This window comes from Protopterus annectens, chromosome 6.part1, assembly GCF_019279795.1.
Source record: "Protopterus annectens isolate FY-2018-M chromosome 6.part1, PAN1.0, whole genome shotgun sequence".
NCBI lineage: Eukaryota > Metazoa > Chordata > Ceratodontiformes > Protopteridae > Protopterus > Protopterus annectens.
The window spans coordinates 90,664,681-90,685,202 of NC_056738.1; the positions used below are offsets into that span (position 1 = coordinate 90,664,681).

The 20,522-nt window shown below is 39.0% G+C and overlaps 1 protein-coding gene across 1 annotated transcript in view; it reads left to right on the plus strand.

Moving 5' to 3' along the window:
• DCAF17 (DDB1 and CUL4 associated factor 17) overlaps positions 1-20,522 on the plus strand; it is a 1,410,723-nt gene that overhangs the window by 893,086 nt on the left and 497,115 nt on the right. Inside the window, exon 8 of the mRNA XM_044075525.1 lies at positions 12,911-13,016. Coding sequence (XP_043931460.1) covers positions 12,911-13,016 — 106 coding nt within the window. The remainder of the gene's footprint in view (positions 1-12,910; positions 13,017-20,522) is intronic.

The window sequence follows — 20,522 nt, forward strand, 5'->3', positions numbered from 1 at the left end:
ACGCTCGAACATCTACATTTATGGTAAGTGTACACAACTGTACTTTGCTGCTCTAACATCAGCTCCTGTCATCTGGATTCCATGAGTTTAATAATGTGATGGTTCTTGGTACCCATAGAAGTTTCTTTTGAAGTTACAAATCTAAAACCATATTTCACTTAGTGTAAGCAAGAAATGTAAGTCAGAAATATTACCAAAGAGGCAGACACTTGAAATGTGCACATTTTACTTCAGCCTGGCGTGCTCATGTGAAAACCTCAGGAATGCTCAATATATATATATATATATATATATATATATAAGTCTCTGATTTCATAAATCAAATGGGTGTTCATTTTACTGTTGTGTCATCTTGTTAAACCAGCATGCACAGGTAGAACAGTATACATATCTCTAACTTGTCATTTCCTTACAGTACACAAATACTTTGTAAGATACAGACATTTGTATGCTAGTAAGAACATTTGGTCTGTCAGCTCTGATTTTCCTGGCAATCTACAGGGTTGGGAGGGTGGCCTAATGGTTAAGGTGTTTGCCTTACAAACACAAGGTGCAGGGTTTGAGTCTCACAGGGGATAATTGGCTAGGCTTAAAATGGCTCGCAAAGGCAGTTAGCTTAGTACGAACCTATAACCTATAATGTCTTTACTTCAGTTAGAGAATCATGTAATACACTTAAAAAGTGCAGATAATGGTGATATAACAATGGGAATGACTTCATTTCTTCGTGAGCTCAATATGTCCAGAGTTTTCTTTATAATTCTCATTTTCCTTGTTATCATTTGTCTGCGGACATAGGTTTCCTATTTTTAGAGTCCTCACTTGGCTGATATCATCTGAGCTATTTTTTCATTCATCAGGTTCCCTAACGTTATGTGTTTGTCTGCTATGTGGATTTCTTATTTCGTTTGTTCTCCTGCCATACTCTGTTGTGTGGACTTGCATAGCTTCTCTTGTCTTTACCACAGCTATCTTCTTACCTACTTTTCTTGTCCAGAATGTGTTCCCATTTGAAAGAAAAAATGATGACACATTGATGCTCATGGACAAAGTAATAAAAGCATTTTTATTCATAAAGCTGTTCATTCACCTGAAGAAACTGTTGCTTGTTATGGAGGCAAGGTGGAAAGTCATGCTAAGTTACAACCAAGAAAGTGTTGAGTCACAGCCTACTAGTGATCTAATATTGCTACTTTATATGCTACTCTAAAGATACCTAAAATGAGTACTGAAGAAACGCCTATTAAAATTCAAAGTGCTGTTAGCCTCTTTCCATAAGGGAGTGTACATTGTCTTTCTCATGCACTCTTTCTGTTGTTAGGCAGATGGAATCTGTGATTTTTGCTATGATTCCTCTCTTCTTATTTTCCCTTATCAGGTATCTCTCTTGCTAGGCAGAATTCCATCTATATTGTACCCAGCATGAAGTTCCCCAAAAGCAGTTCTGCCAGCACACAGCTGCATTCATTTCTTAGAAACAATTGTTGCTGACATCAGCAGAAGCTGTCCACAGTGCATTGATTTACCTTTCCAGTGATGTCTGGTATTAGTTTATAAATGCAACATATCCCTTTCATTTAGAAAATACATATAAAAATCAATTTAAAGAGACAACTACACATTACATATTTACAACAAACAAATGACATATTGCCCAAAGTTTAATACAGCAATTATTTGGACAGCTGTGGAAACTTTTTCATTCATATTTTCTGATTCTGGAATGTTCATATTGATTACCTGGGTGCTGAAAAGATAAGAAATTAATCAGCAGGCTGGAAGAAAATCTCTCTGTAGTGAAGCTCTGTGGTACAGCCTATCTGATATCCCTGCAAAAGCATATTGTAGATAAACAGCCCAGATTTGAAATTATTTGTGTTGCTGTCCTGCAGACTCTTATTCTGAGAAACTCATATACAGTGGATATAAAAAGTGTACACACCGCTGTTAAAATGACAGGTTTTTGTGATTTTAAAAAAATTAGACAGCAATAAATCATTTCAAAATTTTTCCCACTGTGCAATTCAACTGAAAAAACGAAACAAATCTGTTAGGGGAAAAAATATAAAAAAATAAAAATGTACAATAAGCTGGCTGCACTTTGTTGAAGCACCTTTTGATTTATTTACAGCATTCAGTCTTTTGGGGTAGAAGTCTGTCAGCATGACACATCTTGACTTGGCAATATTTGCCCACTCTTCCTTGCTAAAGTGCCCCAAATCTGTCAGATTGCGAGGGGATCACTTGTGCACAGCCCTCTTCCGGTTACCCCCACAGATTTTCTATTGAATTTAGGTCTGGGCTCTGGCTGGGCCATTCCAAAACTTTAATTTTCTTCTGGTGAAGCCATTCGTTTGTTGATATGGATGTATGCTTGGGGTCATTGTCATGTTGAGAGGAGAAATTCATCTTCAGCTTTCAAGCAGACGCCTGAAGGTAAAAAGGTTTATACATCTGCTACTCTTTCTGCCAGGGCTTTAAACTGTCAATTTCACATGATACAGTACCAGGAATTTTTGTTAGATCAGCTGAATAAAAGCTTTCTCTCCTGAACCTTTAGACCGTAAGTCCCTTCAGGATTTGGTACACAACTCTCAGCAGGTCAGTAATCATTTCTTAAAATGTGGCTATGATGCACTGGAGGCTTCATTTAGATCAGCTATGACTGAAGCAGTGATTCGAAGGCATGCCTGGCTAAAAGAGCAATCCTTGCCAGACCATGTTAAGTCTAAACTCCTAGATGCCCCTATGGAGAAACAAAGTTTATTTGGCTCCTCTGCACAGGAGGTTCTAAAGAAAGTGGAAGAAAAGGCAAAATCTGTGCAAACAGTCAAGGATTTTCTGCAGGTCCAACCTCCGAGGTTCAGCAGAAATTGGCCTTCAAAGAATTGGTCCTTTCCAGACACCTCCAGAGCACAGAGAGGCAGAAATAGACGCCCAAGAGGCAGAGGTCAATCAAGGGGTGCCTACAGGGGTCATCAGTGGCAACCTGCCAACCAGAGGAGTACCGCCACAGCTGCGACTACAACCACTTCCACAGGACAGACACAATGACTTGGCTCTGATTCCGCCTACCAGGGAACAACTGGAAGCACCCTTGGGCAGAAAGTTAGCTTTATTTTCAAAAAACTGGCATTGCATTACAGGAGACAAATGGACATTGCAAACAATAGACAAAGGCTACAGGTTTCACTTCCACACTTTACCAAAAAAGAGAGGAATGCCAAACCTTCCACCAAGCCAGAAGTCAGAGGCTCTAAAACAAATCATCAACCTACTAAGGATGAGAGCAATAGAAAGGGTACCATCTATGGAACAAGGCCAAGGATTTTACTCCAGACTATTCCTTGTACCAAGAAAAGAATCTCAATGGAGGCCTATTGTCGACTTGTCCGCACTGAACACATATCTCATTGTACCAAAATTCAAGATGCTGACCCTACAGCAACTTCTTCCCATGTTGGGCAAGGAGTCTTGGCTGGTGACTCTAGATCTCAAGGAGGCATACCTGCACGTCCCTACACGACCAGATTGCAGAAGACGCCTCAGATTTCTTGCAGGATCAGAGCATTATCAATTCTCAGCATTGCCCTTTGGCTTATCTAGTGCGCCCAGAGTATTCACGAAATGCCTGGCATCAGTAATTGCACATTGCAGGCTTCAGGGAATTCAGATCTACCCATACCTGGACGACTGCCTAATACAAGCGGACAACAAGACAAAAATAATAAAGGATTTGGCCTATGTCATACAACTGTTACAAGCCTTGGGATACACAGTCAACATACAAAAGTCAAGACTAGTGCCATCCCAGAGGATAACATTTTGGGTGCAGAACTGGACACAATAACTCAGATGGCTTTTCTCACAGAAGAAAAACAAAAGCAACTACCAGTCTACTTCATGGCATTGACAAGACAAACTCAGCTTACTGCAAGGAAAGTCCTGCAGGCCCTGGGTTACATGGCATCTTGCATAATCTTGATCCCACATGCCAGGCTGCATATGAGAAAATTACAATGGTACCTAAGGAATGTATGGTCTCAACACAGACACAGTCTAGAAACCATGATACCAATCATTCCATGCCTGAAAAAAGAATTCCTGTGGTGGGCTCAGGCCTGCTAGACCAACAGAGGGTTGCCTTTCCACAATCCACAGCCAAGGCAGACCATCATCACGGACGCCTCAGACCTAGGCTGGGCGATATGGAAGACAAGTGTATCCAAGGCCTATGGTCTCAAGACCAGCTGAATCTACACATAAATCTAAAGGAGATGCTGGCAGTGAAGCATGCAATCGAGGCATTCAAATCATTCCTCCAGCAAGGACACCTGCTGATAAGGACAGACAATAACACAGTCATGTGGTACATCAACAAACAGGGAGGCACACATTCCTACCCTCTATGCCGGATGGCAATGGACCTGTGGAACCTAGGCCTGAATCTCAACATTCAACTGCAGGCCAGATTCGTACCAGGAAAAGAGAATTCACTAGCAGACAGCTTAAGCAGAACTACCACGGATGCTCACGAATGGATGCTGCATCCAGACATCTTCAAAAACATAACAAAGAAATGGGGAATGCCAGAGATAGACCTGTTCGCCTCCCCACTCAACCACCAACTGAAGACATTCTGCTCAAGAGAATACCACCCACAAGCCTGGAGGGTGGACTCCCTTTCTTTCAGCTGGAAGGCCGACAGTCTATGCCTTTCCACCTCTCCCATTGATGTACAAAGTTCTACTGAAGATCAGGGAGGAACAGCCAAAGGTGATTCTGATAACTCCAGACTGGCCAAGGCAGCATTGGTACCCACTACTGAGAAGCATGTCTCGGACGAACTCATGGCCTCTACCTCTATGGCCTTTACTTCTAACGCAGAACAACTACAAGACCCTGCATCCAAACTTGAAAACGCTGCAGCTAACTGCCTGGAAAATTGCATAAAACAAAACCAATCTGTTTTATCCCAGAGGGTCAAGGATATTATCCTGGAGGCTCGCAGACCCTCCACAAGAAAAACATACTCAGCCAAATGGAAGAGATTCCTCATTTGGAGTGCATCAAAGAGAACAAATGTCACACTGGCAAACCTAGCACACATCCTAGAATACTTAGCAGAACTGTTCCACAATGGCCTGTCCTATTCTTCCATTAAGATTCATGTTTCAGCAATTTCAGCAGAGTACAACATGGATCCTCCTATCTTCTCTCTCACCCTCTCCTCAGACAATTTTTAAGAGGGATCAAAAATGTAAAACCTCCAAGGAAACCACCTCTGCCTGCATGGGATCTCAATTTCGTGCTGGAAAATTAACACTTCCTTTTGAGCCAGCAGCATCAGCAGACTTACAGTTCTTATCTTGGAAAACTGCTTTCCTTCTAGCAATCACTTCAGCAAGAAGGGTATCCAAGTTACAGGCATTAATGGCAGTGCAGCCTTTCCTTATCTTTCACCAGGATAGAGTGTCTCTGAGAACCAATCCTACTTTCATGCCAAAGGTGGTATCCAGGGTATCCTTGAACCAAGCTATTCATTTACCTATGTTCTTCCCTAACCCACAGAACAGGGGGGAAAAACTACTGCACACCTTGGATGTACACAGACAACTGTGCTACTATCTGGACAGATCTAAAACCAGCAGAAAAACTGACCAGCTTCTGGTAGCATATGCAACAGGAGTGCAAGGAAAAGCAATTTCCAAACAGACAATTTCAAAATGGATAGGAAATTGCATTCGATTCTGCTACTCTTTTCATGGAAAGACAACTCCAGAAAATATCAGGCCTCACTCCACAAGAGCCACAACCACCACTACAGCTTTCCTACGAGGAGTGGCTACCAAAGACATTTTAGAAGCTGCTACTTGGAGCTCCGTGCATACATTTGCCAAGCATTACAATCTTCCTTTATACTCCAGATCCCGAGCAGGTTTTGCAACTGCAGTTTTACAAGGGATCTTAACTACACCATCATTATCTTAGTGCCTCCTCCCCCAGTTTGGCTATGGTATTCTACCCATATGTTATGACTGCAGATGCATCCTTGAGGGACATAGTACAGTTTTGTACCTACCATAAATGTAGATGTCCGATAGGTATGCATCTGCAGTCAGGATTACCCACCCTCCTTCCCCACTGTGGTATTCCTAGGGTACTTACCCCTCTCTTAGCTAGCTGGGGGAATCTATTATGGTATATTTGTTTGTATGTATATATGTATATATATATATTTTTTGCTTTCTACTGTTTGGAATTTTCTACTTTTATCCAAATTTAGCCTTCCTAGAGGGCACCTGGCATCTGGGGCAAGAAACACTGAGGAAAATGGCGTCGGCTGATGCCTTTATACCCCAGGAGCTATGACGTCAGGTGAAGTGTGACATCAGCCAAGGCCAGACCCAGACTTTGGAATCCGGCCGACCGAAGGGCTGCCTGAGGCAGGACAACCCATATGTTATGACTGCAGATGCATACCTATCGAACATCTACATTTATGGTAGGTACAAAACTGTACTTTCTTGGTACCCATAGAAGTTTCTTTTGAAGTTACAAATCTAAAACCATATTTCACTTAGTGTAAGCAAGAAATGGAAGTCAGAGATATTACCAAAGAGGCAGACACTTGAAATGTGCACATTTTACTTCAGCCTGGCGTGCTCATGTGAAAACCTCAGGAATGCTCAATATATATATATATAAGTCTCTGATTTCATAAATCAAATGGGTGTTCATTTTACTGTTGTGTCATCTTGTTAAACCAGCATGCACAGGTAGAACAGTATACATATCTCTAACTTGTCATTTCCTTACAGTACACAAATACTTTGTAAGATACAGACATTTGTATGCTAGTAAGAACATTTGGTCTGTCAGCTCTGATTTTCCTGGCAATCTACATTGCATGTCTTTACTTCAGTTAGAGAATCATGTAATACACTTAAAAACGTGCAGATAATGGTGATATAACAATCTGAATGACTTCATTTCTTGGTGAGCTCAATATGTCCAGAGTTTTCTTTATAATTCTCATTTTCCTTGTTATCATTTGTCTGCGGACATAGGTTTCCTATTTTTAGAGTCCTCACTTGGCTGATATCATCTGAGCTATTTTTTCATTCATCAGGTTCCCTAACGTTATGTGTTTGTCTGCTATGTGGATTTCTTATTTCGTTTGTTCTCCTGCCATACATACTCTGTTGTGTGGACTTGCATAGCTTCTCTTGTCTTTACCACAGCTATCTTCTTACCTACTTTTCTTGTCCAGAATGTGTTCCCATTTGAAAGAAAAAATGATGACACATTGATGCTCATGGACAAAGTAATAACAGCATTTTTATTCATAAAGTGTTCATTCACCTGAAGAAACTGTTGCTTGTTATGGAGGCAAGGTGGAAAGTCATGCTAAGTTACAACCAAGAAAGTGTTGAGTCACAGCCTACTAGTGATCTAATATTGCTACTTTATATGCTACTCTAAAGATACCTAAAATGAGTACTGAAGAAACGCCTATTAAAATTCAAAGTGCTGTTAGCCTCTTTCCATAAGGGAGTGTACATTGTCTTTCTCATGCACTCTTTCTGTTGTTAGGCAGATGGAATCTGTGATTTTTGCTATGATTCCTCTCTTCTTATTTTCCCTTATCAGGTATCTCTCTTGCTAGGCAGAATTCCATCCATATTGTACCCAGCATGAAGTTCCCCAAAAGCAGTTCTGCCAGCACACAGCTGCATTCATTTCTTAGAAACAATTGTTGCTGACATCAGCAGAAGCTGTCCACAGTGCATTGATTTACCTTTCCATTGATGTCTGGTATTAGTTTATAAATGCAACATATCCCTTTCATTTAGAAAATACATATAAAAATCAATTTAAAGAGACAACTACACATTACATATTTACAGCAAACAAATGACATATTGCCCAAAGTTTAATACAGCAATTATTTGGACAGCTGTGGAAACTTTTTCATTCATATTTTCTGATTCTGGAATGTTCATATTGATTACCTGGGTGCTGAAAAGATAAGAAATTAATCAGCAGGCTGGAAGAAAATCTCTCTGTAGTGAAGCTCTGTGGTACAGCCTATCTGATATCCCTGCAAAAGCATATTGTAGATAAACAGCCCAGATTTGAAATTATTTGTGTTGCTGTCCTGCAGACTCTTATTCTGAGAAATTCATATACAGTGGATATAAAAAGTGTACACACTGCTGTTAAAATGACAGTTTTTTGTGATTTAAAAAAAATTAGACAGTAATAAATCATTTCAAAATTTTTCCCACTGTGCAATTCAATTGAAAAAACGAAACAAATCTGTTAGGGGAAAAAATATAAAAAAATAAAAATGTACAATAAGCTGGCTGCACTTTGTTGAAGCACCTTTTGATTTATTTACAGCATTCAGTCTTTTGGGGTAGAAGTCTGTCAGCATGACACATCTTGACTTGGCAATATTTGCCCACTCTTCCTTGCTAAAGTGCCCCAAATCTGTCAGATTGCGAGGGGATCACTTGTGCACAGTCCTCTTCCGGTTACCCCCACAGATTTTCTATTGAATTTAGGTCTGGGCTCTGGCTGGGTCATTCCAAAACTTTAATTTTCTTCTGGTGAAGCCATTCGTTTGTTGATATGGATGTATGCTTGGGGTCATTGTCATGTTGAGAGGAGAAATTCATCTTCAGCTTTCAAGCAGACGCCTGAAGGTTTTGGGCCAAAAGTGACTGGTATTTGGAAATGTTCATAATTCCCTCCACCTTGACTAAAGTCCCAGTTCCAGCTGAAGAAAAGCAACCCCAAAGCATGATACTGCCACCACCATGTTTCACCATGGGGATGGTGTTCTTTTGGTAATGCAAAGTGTTGTTTTTGCGCCAAACGTACCTTTTGAAATTGTCGCCAGAAAGTTCAGCCTTGGTCTCCTCAGACCATAACACATTTTCCCACATGCTTTTGGGAGACTTGATATATTGTTTTGCAACTTTTAGCCGGGCCTGGATGTTTTTCTGTGTAAGAAAAGGCTTCCGTCTTGCAACCCTACCCCATAGCCCACACATATGTAGAATACGAACTAAGAACAAAAAACGAGCTAGAAGAAGCAGACCACCCAGGAAAATGTAAAAAACGTTTTATTAGCTAACGCTTTCGGAGAGCACAATGTCACTCCTTCTTCAGACATAAAATACCAAAATTAACTTTCAACCATCTTTTTATGTCCTAATAGAAATATTAATTATTCAATCACACGTAATTAAAAAATCAATTATACAACATTAATTGTATAAAACAACCAGGTGAATCCACCTTTAACCGGAAATAACAATAACATCAAAAGAATATATATATATATATATATATATATATATATATATATATATATATATATATAATAAAAATCAACCTTAAACCAGGAATAACAATAAAACCTTAACAAAAGATAAAATCATAAATTGAAAATTCACAGTATATGCAAAAAATACAAATAGCTAATAGCTAATGAGCAGAATTAATCGGATCAACACTTATTTAATCTTCTCATTGAAAAATATTTCAAAATCCAACTAATGGAGACATGGTCATTCAGACCAGGATACATGTGAGCTGCAGTACGAATTTGCCAATATAATTCATCCATTTCCAGCTGAATCTGCCAGGGACCACCCCTAATGTCAGTAATAATTTTACTAAGAATAGTAAATTTAAAATGATGGTCATTAAATTCGCTAACATGCCTAGCAAGAGCGTTATTAAGATCTTTTTTGTTGATGGCGTACACGTGCTCATAGATGCGCTGCTTTAATTTCCTTTCGGTCTTGCCTATGTAAAAAGCAGCGCATCTCTGACAAAACGCAGCATAAACCACACTTCTAGTTTCACAATTAAATTTTCCCATAATATTAAATGTTTGATCTCTGACTTTAACCTTAGTGTCTGTACAGACGTACTTACACTGTCTACATGCCCCACATTTTGTCATCCCAAAATTTTGATTATTCCCAAATTGTTATTTTACTTCCAGTAATACTTTCAAGTTGTGACCCCTCCTAAATATAATTCTAGGGCTGTCACATAACTTACTACAAAGGTGAATGCCTTCGGCGATGAGAGCCCAGTTCTTATTAAATAACTTCCTTATTTCAAGATGATCTACGCTGTATGTACAAAGAAAGCTAGTTCCAAAGGGGACATTAATATTGATCATATTTTGCGATTCATTAAGGGTCACCAGCTCACCCTCATGAGTACTAATGTTCCCAATCAATATTGGTTTATAAAAACCAGAGTGTCTTTTATACATGACCTCAGACCTCAGATTTAATTTCATAAACAAAGCGGGGTGGATACCCCCTGTTAATGAACATAGCACTCAAATGCTCACATTCCACTAGAAAATCTTCTTCATCAGATAACATCCTGGCCACCCTAACCATCTGTCCCTTCACAACAGCTCTCTTTTGATGGCTAGGGTGGCAACTGGTGAAATGGAGGAAAGCATTTGAATATGTGGGCTTTCTATAAATGACACTTTTATATTTCAAGTTAACTGTGTCTTTGGATAACAAAATGTCTAGATAGTTGATATTTATCTCCTGTAAGCTATACGTGAATTCCAAAAAGTCTGTCGTACTAGAAATGCTAGTAATAAATGTTGGAACTAGAGATGGTGGTGCTTTCCAAATGATGAACATGTCGTCCTGGTACCTAGTGTACCAGGCGACACACTCATCAAACAGTGCGTTGGTAAACAAAAATGACCTTTCCCAGTAGGCTAACACACAATTGGCAAAGCTACCACCACAAGGGGAACCCATTGCCACCCCTGATTTTTGTAAGAAAATTTTGCCATCAAACAACATAAAGTTGTAATTTAAAACAATCTCCAATAATGTTTCAATCAAATAAATGGTGTTTTCATCGATCCTCTTATCAATTAAGAATTCACGAACCCATTGCATACCCAAATTCTGAGGAATGACAGTATATAAATCTTTAATATCAATGGTCAAAAACCAATAGTTCTTATTAAATGGAATTTTGTTGATATCCTGAAGAAAACTCCACGAATCCTTACAAATCTGGGACTCTTAGTTGACCAATGGGCTTAAAACACTGTCTATGAATTTGGCACATGCGTAAGTGATAGAGCCTCGGCCGTTCACTATAGGTCTAAAAGGAGGGTCAGAAATGGATTTATGGATTTTGGGGATTCCAAACAAGACCGGAAGCTTAGGGGCTAACACCATCAAATACTGGTACAATTCGATGTCAATCACCCTTTCCAGAAATAGGTCTTCTATAATTCCCCTTATTTTAGTGTAAGCAATGTTAACTTTGTTGATACTAACTAAAACATAAGACTCAGTGTTCAACAGCATCAACATTTTTTCATCATAAAGAAAATAATCCTTAAAAACCAAACCACCCCCCTTGTCAGGTTTCATAACCCTGATGTTGCAATTCTACAACATTGTAATGAATTCTCGTTGACGTCTAGTGATGTTGAAACCTTGTTTAAAATTACAAGGTTTACTAACAGCCAGGGCCCTTAAATCATACTCACACATTCTCTCAAAAAGCCGTAACATTTCATGCAAAGGAGGGTTGAATACACTAGAAATTTTAAGGGAACTAGTAGTAGAACCCTTATCACCCATTACAATTCTTAAATTCAATTTTCTTACAAACAGCTTGAGGTCAATGATGGTTTTGACTAAGTTAAAATGTGAATCGGGCACAAACGATAGACCCCTAGGGAAAAAAAAAAAAAAACGTTTTTTACATTTTCCTGGGTGGTCTGTTCTTCAAGCTCGTTTTTTGTTCTTAGTTCGTTGTTTGTTGTTGCAATATGTAGAATACGGGAGATTGTTGTCAGATGTAGTACACAACCAGTACTTGCCAGAAATTCCTGCAGCTCCTTCAGTGTTGCTGTGTAGGTCTCTTGGCAGCTTCCCTGACCAGTTTTCATCTTGTCTTTTCATAAATTTTGGAGGGACGTCCAGTTCTTTGCAGCGTCACTGTTGTCCCATATTTTCTCCACTTTTTGATGACTGTCTTCACTGTGTTCCATGGTATATCCAGTGCTGTGGAAATTTTTTTGTACCCTTCTCCTGACTGATACCTTTCAACAGTGAGATCCCTTTGATGCTTTGTAAGCTGTCTGTGAACCATGGCTTTTGCTGTAGCAGGCAAGTGAGTAAATGTCAGAAAAATCCTATTAGGACAGCTGAACTTTATTTGGGGTTAATCAGAGTCTCTTTACTTGATGGCAGGTGTGTACCCAAGAAGACTGAATGCTAAAATTAAATCAAAAGATGCTTCAACAAAGTATTAGTTTAAGGGTGTGCACACTTATGCAACCAGCTTATTGTACGTTTTTTATATTTATTTCCCTAACAGATTTGTTTGTTTTTCAATTGAATTGTACAGGTTATAGGTCACATTAAAAGTGGGAAAAATTTTGACATTATTTATTGTGGTCTAATTTTTTTATATCACAAAAACCTCACATTTTAACAGGCCTGTGTACACTTTTTATATCCGCTATATGTCAAAGATGGTATCAGTGAGTTACAACGTTGAGTCATGTGCTGGTGTATGTGTGTGTGCGTTTTGTGGGAAGGTAATGGCTTGCAACATTAAAAGGGAAAGAAGACAAAGAAGTGGAACAGTTATGAAGATTTTGTTGAAGGCCTGTAGAACCTAGTCATTGCTGATCTGAAAGGATGGATAGAAAAAGAAACATTAAGAAGCAACAGCATTTAAGTATGAACTGATCTATCTTTTAAAATCAGATGCACAATTTAAAATATACAATGTATTAAACAGACCATTAATGTGTTACTTAGTGCTGTGATTCAGTGTCAGAATTAATTTGACATCCTAACCTTTTTTATTATTTTGTTAGTTTATGGAGAAGGAACTAAACCTGAGACAGGAGTGCATCTGGAATTTTGGAAACGGCATTGTGGGAGGTTATCCCTTTGGCATTCCATGCAACATACGTATAACAGGTAGAACAATTCATTGTTTTAGTGACTCATAACAATAGTATTCCCTTGTTATATTTTTTTACTCTTTGCAATTAAAATCTAGTTTGATATGTTAAGATGCACTCTGACTAGAACTTGGACTTTGTTTGTGTCTTGTTTATAGTGAACTAGAACTTGGCTTGCAATTCTTTCCATGTACTTTTTATTTTTTCTTCTAAAAAGTATTCATTGCATAAAACCTCTCATTTTGTAGATTAGATGTGGTTTCTTTACAGAGTTGTTAATTCACAGTAGATCTGTCCTTTTCATTTTAGTCAAGTAGAGGGATAGGTTGTTGAATAGTTTAACATCATTAGTAAGCTCTAAAATTTGAAGTAATATCAAAAGTTAAAAGTTCTCAAAGTGAATTGCTTCTACTGTTGATATATAGCCAGCTATTCAATTTTCAGAAGCAGTACCTTATTCTTTGCAACAGAAACATCTTACTGTGGTTAGAGAATCCCAGTTTAGGTCATTTAGGCATTCCCCTGCTGTTTTAACAGAACATGTGATCTTCATCTTCCACTTGATCAGTGGATCTTACTTGGGGGATCTATACAGCATGTACTACTAAATATACCAAACTACCAGGTACTAGGACCTTAGTGTAAATATCTACTGTGGAGAATACGTATACTGGCAACAAACACTAATCTTTAGTTTCATGATAAGTTTGGATAATGACTTTCCAAGGTGATGGCAAGCTAGTAAATAGTGTTTTGGTTGTTTCAGCTTACTAACACTTTTTGCAGATTGCAGCAGATTAATATCTGAGTTTCTTCATATATTGCTGTTGATTCTACTGGAGCTGTTTATATTCTGTATCATGTTTGATGCTCCATGGCATAGAGATGAAATCATGATCTTGCTGCAGACAACCCAAGTTCGATTAGTAGCTTGGTGTCTGTAGGAGCTGGCCATCGAGAATGGGAATAAGCAGTCGATGCTGACTCACCCATCCTGGTGTGAGGGGAGAGGTAGCTTGGGCTTGTCACTTGGCTGATGCATACCAGGAGCACTAGGTGTTTCACCTCTGGAATAAACATGTAGAGAGCCTGCTGTGCTGAGACTTTCCTGGAGGCCGGCAGTTTGGAGCTTGATGTAAAACTAAGGGGGGCTGTTCCACCCAGGGAAGATGGTAGGCAACCCCACAGCCCCAGCAAACTGGCCCACTGCCTATTAACTGACTATCACTATAAGAGAATGGATGGGCTGATATAGTTTCCTATGAAAAAACAGATGGGTTGCAGGGCTCTTGGCTGGCTTGGGAATGCCCATCTCCAAGTTTTCAGAAACCATTCAGATGATGGTACTGAGTAAATGATGCAAGAAGAGATTGACATTCAGATAAGCAAATTGAAAATGGCCTCCCTTATTAAGAATTGATATCGGAGTGAAATAGCATTCAGGAATCTACTCAGCAGAAGGAAAAGCGATGTAAGTCACAAGGACTCAAAGTGGAGTATGTTTTAAGTTTAGGAGTCAGGAGCTCAACTTCTCTCTGTCTTTGGGAGTTAAAACTACAATATTTGACCTTGCTACAAAATTAAATAATAGTGAATTGAGAATCTCTACTATGGAGGATATGGCCTCATTGATTACCGTATTATTTAAAAAATCCAGATTCATTTCACATCTTTATGAGGATATCTGTAAACTTGTTGGCAGATTGAAGTTACAGGAGCAACTTAGCTGTTTGAAGATTTCTGGGATCTTTGTTAGAAAGATTTCAGGACTTTTTATATGGAGTTTTTAGACCAAATGAAACTATCATATATATGGTGTATATAATTGTAATGGTAATGAGCTAGCTACATTGATATGCACGTCATGTAACACACACATATTCTAGAAGTCTCAGTTTGCATATCTCAGAGCAGCTAGACACAGATTATGTGTCTTGTTTTTATTTGTTGGTTATCCGTAAAGCTATAGCAAGGGAAGGGGGTGGGATGTACTCCGGTTATAATCTGTTTGTGGGTACATTCAGCAATGTAATTGAGGTGTTAACATAATATTGGCAATCAACAAAGCAACTGTAGTTCTAAGGTGCTACTGCTTAAATGACAGTTACTCAGTGTTTGTGTGATAAAATTGTAGCAGGGAGTTAGTATAGCTTAATTCTGCAGTCTAGCAAAGAGGTATTGCATTGATACTTAATAGGCTGAGGATTTTGTATAGTCACTGACATGTAGCAGAAGTGTCACCGCTCTTTATTACAGTTTAGCAGAGGTGTGAACAAAAAGCCATTCTGTATGTACTGTGTATTCATGAATGACTGTTTGCTAGCTGATGCCTTTTTTTTTCTTTTCTTTTCTTTTTTGTGATCAGTTTTGGGAGTTTAGCAGGGCAACCTTAATTTTGAGTGGACTTTTGTTTGGTCTTTAACTTCACATTGTCCAGGGCACCAAACAGCCTAGTCTCAGCTCTGTCTGTCCATATGCTTGTATGGTGTCAGAAATACTTCTGTAGAAGTGAAGAAACATAGTATTGCCCCTTAAGAGTGAAACTACATTTACAATTTACAAGACAACCCTTACGAAATCAGAGCAGGACAACAGTTTCTGTGTAGTACAGCCTATTTTTAAAATTGCTGTAGCTGAGAGAGGCTTATCTAAGTTGGGACCTCCTACCTAGAAATCCCTGCCTACAGACATCAGAAATCTAGAAACCATTAAAAGCTTTAACAGTGCATTTAAAGAGCATCTCTTTATTGAGTCTTAGCTGCAGCTGCTACCGTGACTGTGTGAGGTAAGTTAACATCCCATGTCATGGATAATAGAATATGTTTAAAAAACTTTTCTTACCTTATAATGTGGTATCCTATTTGCATATATTCCATATGTATATAGGAGTTTATGTATTATATGTATAATTTTACTGTATTTTATGCATGTCATGGCTTGCATTTTATACATATTTTTTCTTTCTTTTCTCTCAATGTGCTCTGCTCTGACTGTATCTTTTTAATCTTACCCTATCTGCATTAAATTGTATATGTTCTGAAATTTGCTATGTACTCATTCTGTATGTAATATTGTTGATTAGAGAGACCATAATGTATTTCTGCTGCTTGAGCTTGGGTCATTGCTGAAAAGAGTCAACAGACTAGTCCACTTACCCTGTAAAGAAGTATAATTGCTATATTATATGAAAAATGTCAACTACAGGCAACAGAATTTCTCTTGCCAGAAGGAAGTTTGGCTGAAAAGTGGAAGCTTTGGATCCAGAAACTTGATTCATTCCGTAAAAAATTGTTGATTTACGTAGAAGCCTGCAAATGTGCAGTGTATTATCTCTTAGTTTTTTTAAAATGAAGAATGATGAAATAATGACACATAAAGAGAAGTACAGGAATTATTTTGAATCAGTTAAGAATTTGCTATATATTCATCACTTTTTTACAAGACCCCAAGTTCCTTCAGTAACTAAAGATGCATTTATTACTGAGATGAAGAGTTGAACCAAAAAAAAGTGAGTTTTGTATAGTTTGTATAATAAAAGAAAAATGTATATAAGAAATGAAGAAAGAAGAGGTAGACAAGTAACATAAGTAGACTTGATCTTATCAAATGTCTGCATATATATGCAGAACAACTGAATTTCTGTTTTACAGTTAAAGAATTATCTGTGGAAACTAGGTGTGTAAAATAAGATGCAAGTTAAATAATGAAAAAGTAAAATTAAGGTAATAGATTTGAGAACGAGAACCACATTAAAATGCATATGGAAAGCAGGCAAATACTTGCACATTTTAATTTATAGTTCATGCAGTACAGTTGTAACCATGAGAAGAGTCCTTAACCAGCAATTTGATCTTTTTTGCAGAATCAGTGTGAGAAAATTACATTTTCCCAAGATGTGTAAATGGAAGGAGAAGTGTAATCAAAATAATCTTTATGTTACTGAATAGAAATGTGAAAATGAACTTGTGTGAGTCCTGCTGTAGTGATAACACTTGACACATTGAAATCTGAAAATATTTCTAGGGTTTCAGAAGCAGTGAGAAATGAATGTAGATTTGAATGTTGGAGAGAGATTCTGAGAATTAATAGACAAAATGTGAATTGTTGCTTATTGTGCACCCTCACTGCCTATAAACCATCAGCCCCGCCTGAGCCAGTTGTACTATTTTTCCCACTTTTGTGAGAGCAAGAGTCAGCCAAAAGGGTCTATCCCATCATTAAGGCAGCCACTGTTTTTATTTTATTTTATTTTTTTAATCTTTGCCCTAGGTCTCTGCACACACTTGGCTATACACTGGGCAGTGGGTGTTCTGTTATTTCAGCAAGGGACATTACCATCAAGCAATCTCAGTTACCAACCCTGAAGCACAGGCAATTGTCTTCCTCTGAGGGGGGGACTTGTACCATCACTATGTGCTCTTGAGTGCAGGCACCCCCCCCCCAATCAAGGAGAAGTGTCTCACTGTCTGGCTTCTCTTTTGCTAGGGCCACTAACTAATCAAGCCTTGGTCACCTGACTGATGTGCAGGGCTCCATTCCTTTGTACCATGAATCTAGTCTAGAATTTGGAATTTAAACTGGACACAGATGCAGAGTATAATATTTATCTTAAGTTGCTATTTCAGCCTTGAAGCTGAATGGCTCAGAAGAGAGTTCATAGTGCACATTGTTAACCTTACCCCTGTCCACCAGCTGGTACCATTGGGTCAAAAACTGCTGAAATTTGAATTTAAAAACAAACAAAAATACTTGATTCTTTTTCAACCAGTAATATTTAAAGAAGCTAATTTTTCTGTTGTTTTGGGTCATTTGCTTTGGAGAACATAATGATCATAAAGTTAATTCACAAGGTAATGATGATGATTGCATGGGAACACTCAAGGAGTCATAGAAACCTTTCACATACACTGCAGAGAATACCAGTGATATCCTGCATGACTATTGTGACTTATGTAGAGACTTAGGAAATTTGGCAGGAGAATATCAAATTGAATAAAGCCTAGTGTTGTGCCAATGATATACTCCAAGGAAAGAATAAGTAATTCTCATTGGTAGAATTGAACAGGGAGTGAAGTGAACAGGAAGCTTAGGTGTCATTAAGAAGCAGTTAGAGTGAAATTAAAGGTAAAAGAATGGTGGTAAAGAAGATCTGAAAAGTTAGGGCGGATGTGAGTCATTATGGGAGAGGGAGGAGCTCAAGACACTGATCATAGTCTTTTAAAAGCAGCCGAATCGGATCCGATTATTGGATCCTAGGAACCATCAGTGAGGAATAATGAAATGGACATCATCAGATTCTATACTTTCCTATGATGCATTTAAAGTACATGATTAGCATATGCTGTACCTGCTCCCAGAAAAGTGGACTGCATCTAGTACTAAAAAGAATGCTTATTAAATGAATACTGCTGTATGCCAGTTACTTTATTGAGATCTTGAGGATCAATACAAATGCAAATTATACATCAGTAAACATACCATTCACTCATTCTTACCGAGACCTGGTAGGAGAAGGACCTCAAGAAGGTATTTTCCCAGTTGGCCACTCTCTGTTCTTTAGCTAATTCCTCAGTTAAGTTAATCTCTAATGCTGCAGAGGGCACCTGTCGAGCAGCTGGAACAGGCATAGCCTGTAGGCGACATGCCTGGATGAGGCTCTGCATGTTCACAGTCCCCTTTAAGGCATCTTTCACCAATGCCTCCTTTGATGGTTCCTCCCTTTTTGGTCTATCTGTCAAGGAAACCTCACCCGCACTAAACAGGAGGGAAAGACCTTGTCTGCAGTAGGGATCAAATTTTCTACCCTGCAGAGGACTTTTTCAAGGAACTAGCGAAACGCTAAGAAACTTTGGTTCAAAAAATCTCAAGGTCATTTCCAGTATCCTCAAGTACATTCAATAGCAGACGCTGCCCGAGAGTCAGAGGGAGACTGCAAAATCTGGGCTTCTGAGATCCCTTCTCTGATAAGTCCTATCATCGCACTTGAAATGTTGTCTGACTGCCCTTCTCTGGAGGCAGTTGGGGGCCATCTGTCATTACACCTAGATGCTTGGACAAATTTAACAAACAACCACTGGGTGCTAAATATAATTTTCAGAGGTTACTATATTCTCTTTTTCCTTCTACCTCCAAGTCCCAAATCTCCCGGACCTGTCACCTGCGGGGTAGAAAATTTAATCCCTAGTCAGAGGAGTTCACCATCCACAAAGTTTAGAAACTTCTAGAAAAAAAGAGTCATTCAAAAATTCCCGACAGAGCAACAAGGATCCGGAACTTATTCATGCATCCTTTTGGTGGCAAAAAAGACAGCTGACCTGCGACCGATCTTAGAACTAAGCAAACTAAATCTGTATGTCAAGAAATCAAAGTTCCAGATGGTTACGGTCCAGTCCATTTTGCAACTTCTTCACAAGGATGACTGGATGTGCTCTGTGGATTTCCAGGATGCATACTGTCATATCAAAATAGACAGGTGGTCCAAGAAACACGTGTTTTCAGCTGGGAGCCAATCTTCATCAATTCAGAGCTCTGCCCTTTAGTCTTACCTCAGCCCCCCCCCCGGGTGTTTACCAAATGCATGGGAGTGGTAGTAGCTCACCTGAGACTACAAGGATTCCAGGTGTTTCCATATCAGGACAATTGGCTCATAACTGCACCAACAAAGCATCAAATTCTTCGAGCCACACAATATCTACTATGGATCTTCAACCTTTTTGGCATCACAGTAAACATGGCAAAGTCAAAACTAAATCTTGTGTTGAACTTGCAGTTCATAGTAACACAATTTAACACAATTACACAGATAGCAGCATTACCCCTATAAAGGGTAGTATCCCTGAGACAACAGGTACAAATCTTTCTGGATTTTCCAGCCCCTGCAGCAAGACTGATTCTGAGAGCACTATGTTTTATGTCAGCAGCAATACTCCTGGTACCTCTAGCAAGGTTTTCATGTGAGTACTTCAATGGACCCTTGTGGTTCAGTGGTCTGTAATGTTCCATCCATTATCTGTCCCAATTAAACTAGCTGCAATTTACATACATCACCTCCAATGGTGGATTCTATCGAATGATCTATATCTAGGCAGGCCGTTCCGTCTTCCCCCTCCCACAGCCATAGTGACCATGGACACTTCCTTGTTAGGGTGGGTGCGGCATTATAAAGGAAGACTGACCCAAGGGACATGGTTCCCAGCAGAGAACAAGTTGCACATCAGTGTCATAGAGATGACAGCAGTTTTTCTGATGTTGAAGACCTTCCATGACTGTCTCCTTTGGAGATAGCAGTTCATACAGACAGTATGTCAGTAGTCTGGTACATCAACAGATGGGGGAACCCATTTATACTCCTTGTGCAGATGGTCCATGAGAGTGTGGGAATGGGCAATCTCTTCAAACTGCTTTCTCCTTGCAATGCACAGTCCTGGGGAAACCAGAGTGCTAGCAGACAGACTCAGCAGATCCATTTTGAACCCGTACAAGTGGTCCCTCAGTCAATCAGTAGCAAACCAGATTTTCAGCT